At 33.8% G+C, this 13,070-nt stretch overlaps 2 protein-coding genes across 3 annotated transcripts; both read right to left on the bottom strand.

Annotated features, from left to right (window-relative positions):
* Nucleotides 1-2,198: 2,198 nt before the first annotated feature.
* LOC108905453 (1-phosphatidylinositol 4,5-bisphosphate phosphodiesterase) lies at nt 2,199-9,653 on the bottom strand. Of its 2 annotated transcripts, none has more exons than XM_018708323.1 (18): nt 9,320-9,653; nt 9,000-9,197; nt 7,548-7,627; nt 7,242-7,478; nt 6,993-7,187; nt 6,733-6,941; nt 6,377-6,571; nt 6,217-6,322; nt 6,037-6,166; nt 5,821-5,974; nt 5,436-5,593; nt 5,147-5,386; nt 4,783-5,010; nt 4,530-4,724; nt 4,415-4,472; nt 2,935-3,103; nt 2,621-2,882; nt 2,199-2,562 (listed from the first exon to the last, which is right to left on the bottom strand). In XM_018708323.1, exons 1-18 carry the CDS (start codon nt 9,488-9,490, stop codon nt 2,305-2,307), a joined length of 3,243 nt encoding a protein of 1,080 aa, XP_018563839.1. In that variant the 5' UTR covers nt 9,491-9,653; the 3' UTR covers nt 2,199-2,304. The 2 variants fall into 2 exon arrangements, with proteins under 2 accessions (XP_018563839.1, XP_018563838.1); XM_018708322.1 differs by lacking the exon at nt 7,548-7,627 and adding an exon at nt 8,287-8,366.
* Nucleotides 9,654-10,404: 751 nt separating this feature from the next.
* LOC108905361 (lipase 3-like) lies at nt 10,405-12,900 on the bottom strand. The gene is made up of 8 exons (XM_023454030.1): nt 12,772-12,900; nt 12,261-12,358; nt 11,698-11,901; nt 11,399-11,645; nt 11,018-11,176; nt 10,882-10,966; nt 10,620-10,762; nt 10,405-10,554 (listed from the first exon to the last, which is right to left on the bottom strand). The coding sequence occupies exons 1-8, from the start codon at nt 12,898-12,900 to the stop codon at nt 10,405-10,407; spliced, it is 1,215 nt and encodes a 404-aa protein (XP_023309798.1).
* Between the last annotated feature and the right edge of the window lie 170 nt (nt 12,901-13,070).

Genomic DNA, 13,070 nt, shown 5'->3' on the forward strand with positions numbered 1-13,070 from the left:
TCTCAAAGCTTTTACCAACAAGAAAAATAATACTTAAGGTCTTAGCAACATATTGTAGGTAAAAAAAATTCACATGACCAGTAATTTTGTTTGAAACATTAATTTTATTTCCTTCGCGTTGGCAATTCAATTTTAGTAAAATTAAAAGTTCTCAAACAATAATATCAAGGTCCAGCTTATGATTCATGACATTTTATTTATCCAATCGGCGATTGCATTATATCGAGCATAGACACAACTGCCTGTCATTGTTCATTGTAAACGAATCAATAATATTGACAACGTTGATATTTAGGGATTTTTAGTTGACAGTACAAGTCGTGCAATGTTGGTTGCTTAAGCTCTGGAGGCTCTATATTCGGTCAAATTCTGACATAACTTTTGAATTATGACTCATCCTGTACCAGTTACTTATAATATGCCAAAACATTCTAAAATTAAAAATAGAATCGTGCTTACTTATAATAACACACTATGTGCAAAATATTCGATTTCCATTATTGTACTATATTTTACAGAATTTAACCGGAATAGACAGCAAATTACCTTAAATGAAGGATTTGGCACTGTTAAATTTATGAAAGGTATCTACAGTGTGCGTTTTTTTATGTTTAGTGTAGGGATCTGGGAAAGAAGCAGAGCTATAAAAGGGCTTAAATGACTAGATATTTGGAAAAATCCGAATTCGGCCAATTCTATTTTTTACAAAAAAATTTTAAATTACAAAGTTTCAGGTTTTTGCAGTGTTAATAAGACAGTGTGATCAAACTGTTGTGTACACTTTTGTTTTCAAGTTATAACATAAACTTCATGTTTTTTAAATGTAAATCATAGTTATGAGCTAGAAAAAAATGTATTTTTTATGCTTTCCAACGATGTATTTGGTATTGTTATTTTGAAAAATGGGAAAACTGTAGCGGTTTGTAACCTTTCAGTTGCTCGTTGACGTAGATGGCTGTGAAAATTATACGCAATCCAACGGATAAAATCAGAACAATTGAAGTAGGCATCGTGCGCGTGCCTCTGTATGTGTCAGGGCACCGGAGCAGTGTGCGACTGGCATATTTTAAATAAAACAATAATAAATAACAACTGGATTATTTTTATAAAGAATATAAATTATTATGATGGAAATCATTTGTGGTAAGTAAATGAAATACTTAACAAAGACACAAAGCATATCAGAATTTTATGAATAAATCATTATTTACTTTAAAAATATTAACGAAATTGTTCAAAAAGCCTACCGTTGTTTTTAATGCAGAAGACACATTTTTTTGAAACAGAATCTGAGGCTTTTCTCACGGAACGCGTCTCAATATTGTCAAAAGCTTCTTGAATGAATATAACACTCAATAATATCACGCTTTTCTTCATTTGAAAAATTCATTGTCTTTGACATTTGAAACTACTTAAGAAAGAAAAGTGACTGTCAAATAATGCTACAGTAACTAAAAGCGTTGTCAGTAAACATTTCGATTGTTTTCACAGCCATCTATGTCACCGGGCAATTGAAAAGTTGAAAACGGCTGCAGTTCTCCCATTTTTCAAAATAACAATACTGAATATTATACCGCTGGAAAGCATAAAAAAGACAATGACGTTTTTCAAAAAATAAAAGTAACATTTAATAAGGATTATAAAACTGCACATCTTTCCTCATTTAAGCTTTTTTGTATCTCTGCTACTTTGCCAGATCCCTACATTAAACATCGAAAAAAACTCACCCTGTATATACAAAATCTAGAAAGAATATTTTGTCTCTTGAATTAAATTTGATTAAAGGTGATATGTACCGCTCCATGTGTTTTGGCCCACACGGGCCAAATCTTAAATTAATCGAATCCTTAGTCGCCAGCAACTTTTTACGGTCAATATTATATAAGAAATATAAAAGCACAACAAAATATTAATAGACGATGATTATACGTGATTATTTTTTAATTATTATTTAAAAAACATATAAAAACGCGATTTGTAAATATTATAAATGACAGGTAGGTGGACACAACTATAATAATAGCTCGTACTAGCTTTAAATACACATTTATAATTCTAATAAATGCAATATATTGCTTTCCAAATGCCGCTGATAAGTAATTCCCTCGGACACAATTATGGCAATAAATAATACTAAATGTGTATATACAAACCATAAAACTTAACGAGATAAACTAATGTTGAATGAAAGTAAATACAAAAAAAAAAGGTTTTACTAGTTCACAGTTATTCGACTAATTTTTATTGGTTCCTACATAAATTTTGCAACGTACCTCATTGGTCCTTCATTATTTTTCTGATACCTCAAGCGAAGAATTCGCTTTTGCTGGACATATCGTACTCCATCTCCTCATTTTTGTACATGTCGATCATCTTTTGTATATCGTGGGATAACATCTCTAACTGCTTTTCGTGGGTTATTTTCAATTTTTCCTTTTCCCTACCCTGTTTAATGGTCGCAGTCTTGCGTTCATCTATAAAACGCTTGTTATTGTTCTGCTGTTTCTCCTTAAGTCGTCTCTCCTTGTCCCTCTTAGTTTTCAAATTCTTGTCGTTCGCAACCTAAAGGTTATAAAAAATCGTACTGTTACCTCGAATCATTTAACGCGTTACAACGTACCTCTCTCGCCGTTTCCACAGAAATTTTAGCTTGTTGGCTGCTCATCTCCTTCAGTTCCCGGTCGTGTTTAGCCTCTAACTGTTTCATCTGCACGGCTTGTAACAGTTCCATGTGCCTACGGAGAACATCTCTTTGGTCGTCTAGTTGGTTTCTTAAAAATTCCCATTCCTGTTTCCGGTGCCTTTCCATGAGAGCGCTCCATTCTAGAGTTTGCTCTGTCACCAGTTTGCGTACCGCCGGGTCGTTTACCACATCGTTTTTGCTGCAAACGAGAAACAAATAATTTTTTATAAACGCACAAAATCTCCACTCACTTCTTTCCCTTTATCAACTTCTCGATGGCAGAACATTGTGCTTTTTGTACCGTCAATTTTTCCTTCGTCTGTTTTTTCTTTAATGTGTCGTATTCCTTCTGCTGCTTCTTCGTCGTCTTTTGGAATGCCTTATCCTGTTTAATCGACTCGATGGTGATGGGCTCAAAAACTGAAAAGAAACAGGAACAGTTTGTAATGAACCAGTATTAATTTCCAGTTTTGTGTAAGGCTAAGTGCCAGCCGTACCGACGGATAGACCCAGGGAGTTGGCTGTGAATAACACTGCTTCCAGGAGAAATCTGTCAACCAAACTATTCCTGTTCCCGATTATCATTTGCTTATTTATGCCATTGTGTATTGCTTGCTTCGCTTTCTCCTTGGTTGGTATTAACTTCGTATAATTTCCGTTGTTTTACTAGAAACCGCCGATGATATTTATTTGTAGAATTAGAGCAACCCGTAATTTATTTTTCTTTGTTTCAGAGCTATTTGGGACCGGCATATTTGTTGATTATTTACTTCTCTGATTTGCGAACCTTCTTTTTATTTCTAGCACCAACCGAAATTAAAAACCAAATAATTATTTATGGCGTACCATTTCTTACGAGTATTAGATTGTTTATTGTAAAATAAACCAAACACCTAATACTGAATCTGTTTACCGTACCGATTTTGTGTCCTGACCACCGCTATTTGACCAAATTGTAAATTTTGTATTTATTTACAGCACCGGAAAACCGAACAGGCATTTTAATTCCGTCGTAAATAATTGCTCTAACCAATTTTATTTTATTCACACCGCTTGTAAATTATTTTCTACATTTCTGATTTTAGTTGTTTATAGTAATTGTAATTAGAATCTATTTTACTTTTGATTGTTTTAATTTCTGTAGGCCTTTTTGTGACCTACACTGATAAGTCCGTTTATTTTAAAAATAAAATAACACTACACTCAGAAAACTACTTTGATTAAAAGTAAGAGAAATATAACAGACCCCTGCAACAAAACTTTCTTCACTGTAGCTATCCCGAGTACTTACTCTAAAGTGGAGTTTCCCCCATGTAAAAAATAGGGAAATTGGCGCCCGATGCTAACCGAACAAAAAGATTATAATCCAGAGTACGTTCCTGTGACGTCACTCACCGCCGCCGGCCGCCGAACCCCGCTACCGATAAATCAGTAGTCAAGGGTCGTCACAAAATTGGCGCCCGAGCAGGGAGGTCAGTGACACCAATAAATATTGTAAATTGTAATTGGAATTGCGAATTAACATTCCGTTTAGAATTGGTAGTCTACCGGGGCATCTACAAGTAACGTCTGAACCGACCGTCACCACCAAACAAACAAAAGTACGTTACAAGTTTGGATTTCGTTAATATTTGATGAAAATGTACGAGATGTATTTGAAATACTTTCATTTTATAGCGAGTAGTAGTAGAAAGTCTAGCGATTGCACTGAATGCGTTAATAGTCACATACCTATTTTATTTTCTTCTTTCTTTTCCTTCTTCTCCACTGCTGGTCCCTTATCCGTGACCTACAACAAACCGTACATGACGGAATTATACTAAAACTGTTCCGAAAGCATACTAACCTCTATTCCCATCGAGGACATCTGTTCGCTTTGTTTCTGCTGTGCCCCCATGAAACCTCTGGGATCACTCAGCGCAGCCATGAAGTCCTCGAAGCCGTCGGGGACGTATATCTTCAATTCGATATTACAGAACAGCATGGGTAGGGACATGGGGAAGTTCGCCTCGGTCCTAAGGGAAATGTGGCGATACCCAGCCTGTAAGAGCGAGGGAGAGAATGAAGTGTTCTAAAGGAGCAAAAAATGGAAATATTACTTGTAAACCGTCTAGAGGTAGTATTCTTTGGCCTAATAATTTCCCATTTTCGTCGTATACACCGAATCTAAGAACGGCTAGGTCGGGAAGTACGACTTTCCTGAAAAGAAACGGCTCTTCATTATACACTGGATTCAGGCCGTTTGCCGGGACCAGTCTGGTTCTGAATTCCCTCCTGATGGTGTCCGTTGGCAACCCGTACATATCCACCTCCACGTAAGTCCCAATCTGTCAAAAATTTGCATTTAAAAGTGATCGTATTTATATAGAACTAAAAATTCAGGACATTTGGAAACTATGAACAATACATTTAGCGAGCAATTTATGAAAATAATGATACAAGTTTGCTAAATGTAATACGTACCTTCTTATCCGATAAGAACTGACCAGCTATGACTTGAACAGCACACTGCGCAGCGATAACGCCGTCTACAGGGCACTCAGCGAACGGATCGAAGGTTCTGTCGTGCCGCCTCATGAAGTCGGGTTTCAAAAGGTACCCGCAGTTCCCGTTATACTCGAATTTACCCTGATTAAGCTGCATGGGAAGGTCAGAGGTTTGGAAATTAAGAGACACCATCTGACATCCGGCATTCCAAAATACCTGAAAATACGGACTATTAAATATATTCGGAGTCGTGCGCAGGGCTTACTTGTGGCATGTAATTCGAAGAGTTAGCTCTGGCACCACTAGGATATATGCGTGACATTTGTCGCTTGTTGTAGTTGACAAATTCGATAGCTTGTGTCTTTAGCCAATTTAAACCGGCCGGTTCCGAGAAACTGGACATGTTGTGGTGGATATTTTTCTCTGTAACACAATATTTAAGCGGGTGAGAAAAAAATTTACAGTGGGGCAGGAAAATTTAAATTGCAGTATTTTCCGTCGAATAACAATTAACAAAATTTTCTTAAAGCATTATGAAGTCTGCAAAAAGTGTTAGCATCTGATCAAAATTTAAACGTTATAACTTCGAAGAAAATTTAGTTTTACGAAAAATAAAGAAATAAACGAAATCCTCAGTAAAATACACTTACGTTCGGCAGCATCAAAACTTTGAAATTTAACTGGTTGCGCATAATTGACCATGGAACTGAGCCAAGGATGCACGTTTGTAGTAGAACCAGTATAAACAATCGTTGTCGGAACACAAGTGTCTGCGTCGCCTAAAGTTACCTCTGCTACTGGAGCCTAAAATAAAAACCGAATCATTTAGAGCACTCTTCCTTGAAATGCAAGTATCCTATATATACCTCCACAGAAATATCCGGAGGTATGGGCCTGTCGGCACTTGCATTAGCGTCTTCCTTTTCTTCATCCTCGATAACAAACTGACCTTGTCTAAACAATTCTAACTCATTTTTCTCTACTTCGGGTTTCAATCTACAAGAACGAACTGAATAATTTATAAGCTTCGTGTTGCTGAAACGTACCTCTTATTTTTTATTAGGATTTTTCTTTTCAGAGAACTGGGTGGCGGAAGGGGAGCACCTGCTTCTAGCGGGTAATCCTCTAAGGGTTCTTTCAACAACAAATCACCTAAACAATACGTTATTAAAACATTTTAGCCCGTTAAATATATGTGCGTCTTACCTAGAATTTCATCACAGTATTTAGCCAATTTATATTGTTGGGTTTTGCAACAATGGTTCTCGAACGATAATATAACAGGATAGTCAGACGTGACAAAAGCCGTATCTCTTATGGCGTAGATGACGTCTTTGAATAAAATGTCAGTGCACATTGCTCTGCCGTGTGTTATGATAGGTTCTTCATCTTCACCTCTCCCTGTGAAGGAAATATGTCAGATAATAGACGTGCTATAAAATTATCTAGATTGCTCTCTAGAATTATTTATGTATTTCTCACTTAGTATTTATTCTCAAAAAGATGAAAATAAATGTAATAAATACTAATAAATATTATAATAAAATATTCAGTGATTTTACCGTCCCAACAATCCAATTCAACACATCGACAGCCTGCAAGTAATACTTGCCGGTACATTTCCACGGATGACCTTCCACCGAACTGACGTCCCGATAAATAGGTATTGTGGCTAGAATTGATGTAATATGCACATAATGGCTGATCCATATCCATGTATATGTCCAGGCGATCAAGGAAGACCGGGGCATTTTCATCTGACATTAAATACCTAGAACATATCGGCTGTATAACTGCTATTTTTTTTGGTACGCTACTATACCTTATCAATCCATCCTTAGTAAGCCTACCAGCAGCCCTTGAGGTTTCGTCTTGTTCGTAGGTATCTACAATTTCCCTTGCACGTTTTTCATCATAGAGAGGATACAATATTTCATTTAATCTAGGATCCCGTTGCTTTTCATTTAAGAAATTTATCAACTGCTCTAGATTCATATAATCGGCTTTTCCCTGTGTTCTAAAAAATATTAACGACATCATTTTAATTCTCGACAACTAATTTATATATTACATCTTCCTAAACAATTCCTCAATATCATTTCTTGGGCAAATCTTATGGTAGAGCGCGTAGAATTTATCAAACGTAAATGCTTCGGGTTCGATAGTGTCGTTCTTTTCAGACGGAAGACCCAATTCAGACAAAATTTGGTACACCAACCTTTCCGTTTTTCCCGAGGCAAAGGTTCTGGCAATTACTTTCACTGGAATCTTGCCCCTGGCATCGACTTGGAAACCAAGTCGCATCCAACTAAAATCGTGTTAATAATTTAGTTTATGCTCTTCCGTGAACACTGCATATACCAACAAAAACACTCACTGTTTCATCAAAGCAGTTCGTGGGCAGACATTCACAATTTTATTATTATGTGTGATGCTCCTCAACGCTTGCTGCCATACCTGTTAATGGAAAAGCCATGCAAGAGAAAAAACATGCAGTTTGAAAAGCATTTTGTGTGACATTTAGTTAAGTGAATAGATATTTGTACTTTACACATATTTAAATAAGTTGGTAAGGAGGATGTTCAGTTGCTGTTATTTTTTTTCTTTATGAACATGAAAATTCAATACTTGATTAAAATATGAAAAATAAATAATACCTAAGGATAATGGACACCGAGAAATTTAACAACTTTAACTTGAACGAGCACAGCTTCAAAAATTCCAAGAGGAAAGAAATACATTTTATCCTTATGCAAAATTTAAATTGTAGTTTAGCATAAACAACTTCCTAGAAAATATCTTCTATGTGTAATAGGTATTCCGGGGAAAGACTCTACAGTTTAATGACCTTACTAAAATTTGTAATATTTAAATTAACAGAAGAGCAATTCGTCCCTCTACCATTTAAAATTCCCAACAAGACAAAAATTAGGTCAGTGTACGTTCTGAAAATGTTATTTTAAATACCATGCCAGAAAAATATACACCCACACCATTAACCTACTTAGTCAAGAAGTGATTTATAAAAAAAATCCACACAGAATGTAACAAATTTAATATACATTTATTTCTATATAGTTAAACATGCAGTAGCAGTTTAAATTTTAAAAACTTACTGTTTTTTCAAACATGTCATAGGACAAAAATTATTTGCTTTGACATTATGAGTAATTTTTCTTAGACCATCCAACCATACCTTTAAAATAAGGATTATCTTATGAAGTATTTGAATTAAAATATTCAGTTTTTTACTATTATTTCTCAGATTTACTGCAAATACTACAAAATATCTTTTCTACTAAAATATTTTCATAATATGTCACCGAAGTAGTGAATGGTTAATTTTTATAGGTACTTACATTTTTACAAAAAATTTATTTTTTTTTTTTAAATTGAAAGCTCTAGTTTATGTTTATTATAATCTTTAAAATATGATGTGTACAAAGCTACATACCAGAAAGTAGGTACATAAATAAGTTATTTTAAACTTCACAGGAATGTTTACAAATGAAATTCCTGGTCAGAATATCGGTTGCTTATATCGAGAATAAAATAAAGTATTAGTTAATATTTTTGCCTCAACTTTTGAATTATTTACGAATATGAAACAATAGGAAACTGAGTGGGAAACTATTAGAAATTAAACTTTTAGTTTGAACATTATATTTTATACATAAGTATTACTATACATATTTTGAACAAAAAGTCCGTCTCAATATAGATTATATCGTTATTTATATTACCGACAAAATATCGTATGGGAAAAAATTATTGAATTTTCTGTAAAGTCATTGGACAAAATTGATGGTTTGGAAAACGGGTTATTTACCTTAGCTGTTTCAGCATTGGGGCAAACTATATGTTGATAGTTAATGTTAATGTAGTCGGTTCCACTACAAATAGTGAGAGATTTATCATCAAGATCTTGTCCATGTTTGCCGGAAAGAGTACTAAGTATCTTCGGATCTTTAGGCAGTCCACCAGCTCTGACATCACTAACTTGGCAAAGTTCAATAACGTCTCCATCCTTTAAAAGTACAAAACAATGAAGGCATCAATTAAAATTACTTATTTAAAAAATTCTATGAACAGGACACTCGAGGCAATTGGTGCTGAAATTAATTCGTTTAATATGTTATTAAAACTTACTCTTCCTTCTCCTTTCCAATAAATAAAGAAGCCATATTCGTCAACTTTAAATAAAGCTCTTTGCTCTATTTCACCATTATCCCTTTCTTCAGTCCATCTATCAAATACGCATCCAGTCAAAAGGGGCTCTGGTACTGGGATGTGCCAGTCAAACTCAAATTTCTTCGTCATTTTTTGTCATTGAATACAATGACGGAACTGCACGTGTAACACGCAGAATTAGTTGATCGTTAGCTTACATTATTTATGAATTATTACATTTATACTTAATAAATAAACATTTCTAAAATACGTCGACCAAAAAAATTAAGTTTATTTACTTTTGACGTTTGACGTGACGTCAGACGTCAATATTTTGATGTTTTCTGATTGGTTCAAATGTTCAAATTTATATAAATTTGTATGCAACTAGAAATACAGAAGCCTGTTGTGATATTGCCTAATCTTTGTTACATTTATTGTAGATTGAACCGCCAAAATTTAGATGTAAACAACATTATTACTTAAGGAACTTAAAGTTGTTGTCGATAATTAAAAATATTTTTAATTATTTTCTTTGCAGTTTAAGTTTAAAACTATGATTTAGGATGTTAAAATTGAATGCTAGTGCAATCGGTCATTAATAAAAAAAATAAAGACATACGTACAGTCAATTAACCATATTATAGGGATAGATATTATTACCTTATTATTACAACCAATGACAGCAGTAGTGATAGTTCTGCGTCTACACTAATGACTGAGGTAGATAATAGATATACTCGTATAACCATCATTGGGAAAGTAAGGTAAAACCCTATAGGGCTTTTTATTAAATTATCTTTAATTCACTAAAAATCTATTTTTAAAAAATCAATACGCTGTTTTTATTGAATTACTCGATATATTATGTGGGGTATTTTTATGGCTTGTGGCAGGAAATATACACCAAATCCTGGTCTTTGTTATAAAATCAAGATTTGGTTGTACATATTATTTACTTCAAAGTTTTTTATTTAAAATAAAACAAAATATTAATCTGGAGCTTTTAATAGTTTATATGTCAAGAAATGTAGGAGAAAAATGGAGATTCCAAGATGTTTCTTTTAATAAACATCCATAACTCGAAGTAGTTCATTGTATATTAATTTTTTCACATCATTAGCAAATAAAAAATCGCCATGGTTGAATTTTTCATAGGGAACGAGATAACTCTTTACAACTTGTGGCAGTTTAGAAGTAATCAATTGGATATCCTAAAAAAATTATTGAATTTTTAGCTGAAGACTCATTAGAGGTATTATGTGAAAAATATTCTTACCTTTACTCCAACAAATCTGTCATTCTGTGCGTAATAAAGTGCCACCGGTGCAGTAACGGCAGTTAAATTGTATTCTGAAGGATTTAATGTGCCGTAATTTCTAGAGTTTCCCTCAGGACCGTAATCAAAATGTTGAAACTTACCTGTAGAATTACGTTATTAACCATAGTAGAAAAATATGTTCAGAATTTAGTTAATTTGTTATGTTATGTGTATAACTCTGTACATATTCCCGTACAATGCCCGTACATTAAAAACTCACCTGATTTAACTTCTTGAAAAAAATGCAAAAATTGTTTACTGGACGCATCTGATGGGGTAGTTTCGAAAATTCTTGTGAAAACAGACTGAAAGTGATACAGGTTTGTATAATTTTAAGTAAAGTAATTTTGTAATACCTTGTTTAACTGGGTATCATCGCTATATCCGCCGCCAAATGTATAGAAAATTTCTCTGCACAAGGCAAAATACCGGTCATACTTGCATAAGTTTTGCAGGAAACTTCTAATCAGATCCAGGGCCGGAATATGATAAATGTGGAGCAGTTCTAAAACAGACTACAGAATATTCGTCATTTGAAATAAAAAATGTAAATAAATAGCAATATAAAATTGATTATATTTTTATTCTGGGTGTTTCACGAACATACTGAAGTGGTAGAATGAATACATGCAGTTCCTCATGAAACACCCTGTACACTTCACAGTTACTTTTATACGCCCTCTTGAATGAAAGGAACAACTGCTCCAATTCAACTATGACGAAACAGAGACACTTACTTGTATTCTATTTATATATTGTGACAAAAATTTGATTAGAGGTTCTGGGACATTATTGACTAATCCAGCGGGAGCCATTAGGGAAGCTAGTCGTATTTTATCGTTGTACTCTGGCTTTATAGACGCCATCACATAAAAAATAGTACCACCCTGCGAGTGGCCTATATAATATATTTTTTTCTGTTTTGTTACATTCAAAACATAATCTATTTTTGCGGGTAAGTCGATTGTTCCAATCTCATGCCAACTGAAATAAATATAAAGACACTAGAACTCACAGATCGGCTGGTTTCGTTTACCTGAAGTTGTAAAATTTTTCCGGGTGTAATTTCGGGTTCACGTAGACATTCCTGTTGGAGTAGCTGTTTCCTCTTGCGTTTCCAATCCAGACGTCGTAGCCTTTGTCAGCTAATACGTATCCTAGGCTTACTTTAGGGCCCATGTTAACGAAATCAGCAGAACTGGAGCCAATCCCATGCATAATAAGAACTGGTGCCTTTTTCCTTGAACGTTGGATACCTACAATTATTATTATTATTATTATTATTTATTATTATTATTATTATTATTATTATAATTNAACCTTGACTAAAATGTTTAGAGAAGAAAATTATTTTAAGATTACGACATCTCTGTTATATTTTACGTCTAGTATGTACGTCTTCTCCATGAATGTTCATTGTAATACTGAATGGCGGTAAGTCTGTAACCCCCCCTTAAGGAGCATGTACTAAATGTGAATAGTTTTGGTCAACCCGTTTGCTAGATATAAGCAAAAACATATCCTTTTACGACAACTTTAACACCCTGTATCTCGGAAATGAAGACGTTCATATATTATATGCTTTTTTATATGTTTTACTTACCTCTAGGTATTCTGTGAAGTACTAGGACATATCCATCTTCTGTTACAATTTTATGCGCTTCTGCGGGATATCCAAATCCTTGTATAATTTTTCTCTGTAATTATTAATTATTCTAACATTAAATTAAAAAACTAATGGACATTTTTTTTATTAACTCTGCAATCTTAAAAAACTTTTTAATCAAAATACACTCTTTAATCTACCCTCAAGAGAAATAAATAAACAATTTACTGCCGCTAAAATTGTTTAAAAATATATGTTGACACTTTCATACAATTTGTTGTATTTTCTAAATATTATGTTTGTACCTACTGCAATTACTGACATAGTCAAAACGCAGTTTTCTTGGTAGCTGCAAGAGTTTAAAAGATTATTTTGTTTATACTATAAATTGTAATATTATAAAATTCATAACTTAACTAATTACTTATAAGTACATTCGACCTTTTGTAAAATCGATTAAATATGTATTACATTTTTACGTCAACGGAATATGCACTTACTTACAGGATCTGCAATTTTTCTTATTGAAAAGTTGAATAGATCTGGACCACCCATTTTACTGTTCTTGCATTTCCCAGTCAATGCTGAAAATAATGCTGCAACAAATAAGGCGTTGACGAAAGCGATGACCATTTTTGCTTTAGACTTTAGAAGGTCGTGGTAGTAACTGCAAATTGTGAGTTATATTCTCAAATAAATGAAGTCGAAATGGGGTAATTGTATTGTAGAAATTTGTACAACTAATCGTTTTATAATAGTCCCACAAGGTTTCTAAAAGGAGACAAGCTTTAGTGCCAGGCAGG

This window comes from Anoplophora glabripennis, unplaced genomic scaffold (genome assembly GCF_000390285.2).
Source record: "Anoplophora glabripennis isolate ALB-LARVAE unplaced genomic scaffold, Agla_2.0 scaffold42, whole genome shotgun sequence".
NCBI classification, from domain to species: domain Eukaryota; kingdom Metazoa; phylum Arthropoda; class Insecta; order Coleoptera; family Cerambycidae; genus Anoplophora; species Anoplophora glabripennis.